Source organism: Pinus tabuliformis, chromosome 4_2 (genome assembly GCF_031772625.1).
Source record: "Pinus tabuliformis cultivar Carrire ecotype Pingquan chromosome 4_2, CPIR1, whole genome shotgun sequence".
NCBI classification, from domain to species: Eukaryota; Viridiplantae; Streptophyta; class Pinopsida; order Pinales; family Pinaceae; genus Pinus; species Pinus tabuliformis.
The window spans coordinates 287,795,579-287,799,928 of record NC_142304.1 but is presented as its reverse complement, the minus strand read 5'-3'; the positions used below and the strand labels follow the sequence as shown (position 1 = coordinate 287,799,928).

At 42.1% G+C, this 4,350-nt stretch overlaps 1 protein-coding gene across 1 annotated transcript; it reads left to right on the top strand.

Moving 5' to 3' along the window:
* Positions 1-1,669: 1,669 nt before the first annotated feature.
* On the top strand, positions 1,670-4,114 carry LOC149169122 (uncharacterized). The gene has a single exon (XM_089425084.1). The coding sequence runs from the start codon at positions 1,670-1,672 to the stop codon at positions 4,112-4,114; it is 2,445 nt and encodes an 814-aa protein (XP_089281210.1).
* The last annotated feature ends 236 nt before the right edge of the window (positions 4,115-4,350 follow it).

Below are 4,350 nucleotides of genomic sequence, written 5' to 3'. Positions count from 1 at the left end.
TGACAGAGGAAAGGCCCCTTAGAGCAAGCAAGTCCGGAAAGCCTTCTCAATGATTCTACTGTCAGCAAGCCCCAAAATTATTTTAATTCAAGAGACCATGCATCCCTCCTCTGTAACAGTTTCCTATTTCAGAAAGATGTTCCCCCTTTGGCACATTTCCGCCTTGGAAGCAAACGGCCTTTCAGGCGGTTTGGCGGTATTATGGGATCCTAGCTGGATAATAGCCAAAACCTACAGCTGTCTCGCGAGCATTCTCATTTTGGCTCAACTCAGAGGACACAAATGTCCTATTAATATTCTAAACATATACGCACCATACAAGAATCGACTACCTTTCTGGGAATCTCTTTTTGCATCAGAAATATTTGATGTTGAATTTTTAATGATTGCAGGTGATCTTAATTTCACCTTAAACATGGACGAAATCTAGGGCATAAACAAGAAAAAGGATCCCATTGCCGATAGAATTAAGAACGAGTTGCTCAGTAGGAATTTTGTTGACATTCTCCCTCCCAAGCTGCATCCGACGTGGGAAAATGGAAGGGCCGAGAAAGCTTATATTGCCAAGAGAATTGACAGATTTATACTTCATGCAAGTCTAATTGACAAATTAGGCATGCCTTTCTCAACAATTGAGAACATCTTCATCTCTGATCACAGGCCGATTATGCTCGGATGGAGGGCAAAGGTGTTTAGAAATGGTTAGTCCTTTAAATTCAACAGGACATGTCTTGAAGACCCGGAGTTCAATGACATCATTACAACATCCTGGTCTAAGATGTCATCTTCTGAAGCTGCTCCTCTTTTATTGACTTTCAGAGACAAAATGGAGGCCATACGAAAGATGGTAAAGGAATGGCAGAACCAAAAAAGACATGCGAACAGAAAGGAGCTCCAGGAGGTTCAACTGGAACTGGATAATGTTATAGATTCCATGGCCACACGCATGCTACCTTTCAAAATAAGATGCTAGATAAAGGAGCTCCAAAAGAAAAAAAGCAAAAATTTTGGAATAGGAAGAATCTTTCTGGAGTTTAAAAAGCAGAGCGATCTGGTTGAAGGAAGGAGACAGGAATTCAAAGTTCTTTCATAATTTCGCCAGCTCTAGACGCGAAAAGAATTCTATATGGAAAATCAGCGACGGGAAAGGAGGTTTTCTATATTCCCAACAAGACATTTCGAATGGGGTGGTCAAATACTTTGAGAACCAGTACAAAAGGTCAGAAGAATCCAATATCCAGGATGTTCTGTGGGGCATTGAAGAGTTTCCCAGGATGTTTGATGATGATCTAAAAGACCAAATCTTTCAGCCCGTTTCTGAGGAGGAGTTGCTGAGAACAATAAAATCCTTCAAGAGGGATAAGTGTCCGGGCCCTGATGGCTGGACGATAGAATTTTTCTCTCACTTTTTTGATCTTATAAAATCAGACCTGTTAAGGATGGTGGAAGCAACCAGGATGTCAGGCTACATCAATCAAAAGATTTCCTCCACCAACATAGCTCTCATAAAAAAAAAGGTGATGCGGAATCCTTCAAGGATTATAGACCGATCTCTCTTTGTAACATCTCCTTCAAAATCATCTCGAAGATCATAGCTGAAAGAATAAAAGGAACCTTATCAAAACATCTATCAAAGGAACAACACGCCTTTCTTAAAGGTAGAAATATCATGAACGCTGTTGCAAGCACACAGGAAGCGCTGTTCGCTATTCACTCTAAAAAAAGTGATGCGGTTATCCTCAAGGTTGATCTCTGTAAGGCATATGACTGCCTTGATTGGGGCTTCACTAGGTGCCTGCTCGCAAAGATCAGTTTAAGAGCCAGCATGATCAACTGGATTATGGCTTGCGTTGAAGGAGTGAACTATGTGATCATCATAAACGGGATCCCATCTTCCTTCTTCCGCGTGACCAGAGGCCTTCGCCAAGGATGCCCTCTTGCGCTGCTCCTGTTTATATTGGCCATGAACTCGCTTAGCCTCCATATCAACAAGGTTGTCAAGGAAAACAGATGCCGCCCCTTAAAAATTTGCAGAAATGTTTCTATCTCCCATAATCTTTTTGTAGACGATGTTATTCTTTTCGGGATGATTTGCAGGATCTCCTGGCAATGCTTCTATGAAATCCTAAAAAGATTTCAAATGGCTACAGGACTGCAAATAAACTATGCGAAGTCAACTATTTTCCACAATGACTCCAATCCGGTTGAAGTTGCATGGCTGGCTAATCTATTTGGAATAAAAATGCAAACTATCAGTCTTGGCATCAAATATTTGGGCTTTCAGTTAAAAGCAAATGGCTACTCAAAGGCAGATTGGAGTTGGATCACAGACAGATACTACAGGAAGATCTCAGCTTGGGAATACAGAAGTTTAACACTGGCGGGAAGAGTGACTTTGGCACAATCAGTACTGAATCAACTTGTGGTTTATTGGGCACATTTATATTTTCTCCCGGCGAGCATTATTCAAACCATGAATAAACTCACAACAAACTTTATTTGGGGCAGTCAAGCGGGAAGAACGAAATATCACCTTTCAAAACTGTCCAGTATCTTGTTGCCAAAGAGCATGGGTGGCTGGGGCCTGCTCGACATGCGCACCTTTGGGAAGGCTCTCCTATGCAAGTCATTATGGAGAGCGATTCATGGAGAAGGATCATGGAGCTCCATTATACAGAAGAAATATTTGGGTAGGAAGGACTTAACTTTTTGGTTCAGGAAGGGAAGGATTGGCGCCCCATATGGTTCTCCAATCTGGCTCAGCTTTCGCAAGATTGAAAATTTCTTTTTAAAGAATTTAATTTGGCGCTTCCAATCTGGAAACAAGATCCTTATCAGGAAAGATCAATTCTTAAGCGGTGCTGAGGAGATCAATGTGCCTGTATCTTTACTAAACTTCTTTCACAGAAGGGGCCTCTTCTTTTGGGACAGTCTGATTGCGGCATGGCAGGGATCTATTCCACTGTGGAAAGATGCAGGAACTTTAAAAATGCCTGGCCCGATTTCCCTTCAATGGGAGCATATCAGGACGTGCCTAAAGAACTGTGGATTTTTTCGCTCTGAAGAATCTGACAGCCTCACCTGGAAAACATCGAAAGGGCTGAACAGTATCCGAGTTAAAGATGTATATCTGAACTTGATTAGTCTTAAGCAGTCCTCCCACAATCCCATCTTCCCTCGCATATTTTGGAAGGCTGCTTGCCCGCCCAAAATGATCTTCTTTGCCTGGCTCTCATTCCACAATAAGAACCTATCCTGGGCAAACTTAAAGAAAAGGGGATGGCACGGCCCCGGTCTATGTCCCATATGCAGGTTTGAGGAGGAATTCAATGACCATTTATTTCTGCAATGTAAAGGTTCAAAGCAATTGTGGCATGCCTTGGAGAATTATTATGGAGTCCAGCACAATATTCATGCTTCTATCACAGATTCGCTCCTATGGTGCAGTGAACAAAACGAATCCTGGAGGACAATCTTCATCATTGCTTTGTGGAGTATATGGAAGTGCCGTAACAACTCCATATTCAATGGCTGCAAATCCCCTTTCTTGGATATTTTTCTCAATATTGTTTCTCTTCATGAAGCTCTTCCGCAAAAGTCCCTCAAGAAAAGCAAGAGCGCCAACAAAGATTTATCAGAGGATCCCTCCTTCTATCCAAGAGCGTACTTCGATGGAGTGGAACAGCTCAGTTCCTGTGGATGTGGAGCTATTATTATGGTAAATGAAAACAATCAATTTTTCGCCCACTGGAACGGTGGGAAAGGCACCAACAATAAGGCTGAGGTGATGGCCCTAACAGGCCTTCTAAAACTTTGCATCTTCCTAAATATACAGGACGTCTCGGTGTTTGGAGATTCTAAGGTAATGGTGGATTTTGTCTCTGGAAAAAATCATATTTTCATGCCGCACCTTGTAGGATGGACGAACAGGATCAGTTTTTACTGGGGAAGCTTGGAAGGTGGCTCCATACATCATATCAGCAGGGAACTAAATCAGCAGGCCGACTCGCTGTCAAAAGAGGGTCTTCATTCAGCACCGGGTCTTTGGTTCTTGCAGGTTTTGTTTGAAGGGAACCTTTTTCCTATCCAGGAATTTTCCTTTCATGATTTCTAGTCTCTCGCATGCAATCTTTCAGGTTTTCTCTTTTGCTTTTTGTTTCTTCATGATGAAGTTTCTATCATTGTCCATGTGGAAGCATCCTCCTATGCTTTCTTGTGATTAAAACATAAGAAGAACATCATCAAGATGTGCGATCTGCATTCATTCCTTTGCTTCCTGGTTATGCTGGCTATAGTCTTCCTGGCAGGTTTTGTATTGCGCCAATCTTCAGAATCTAGATATATGTATGC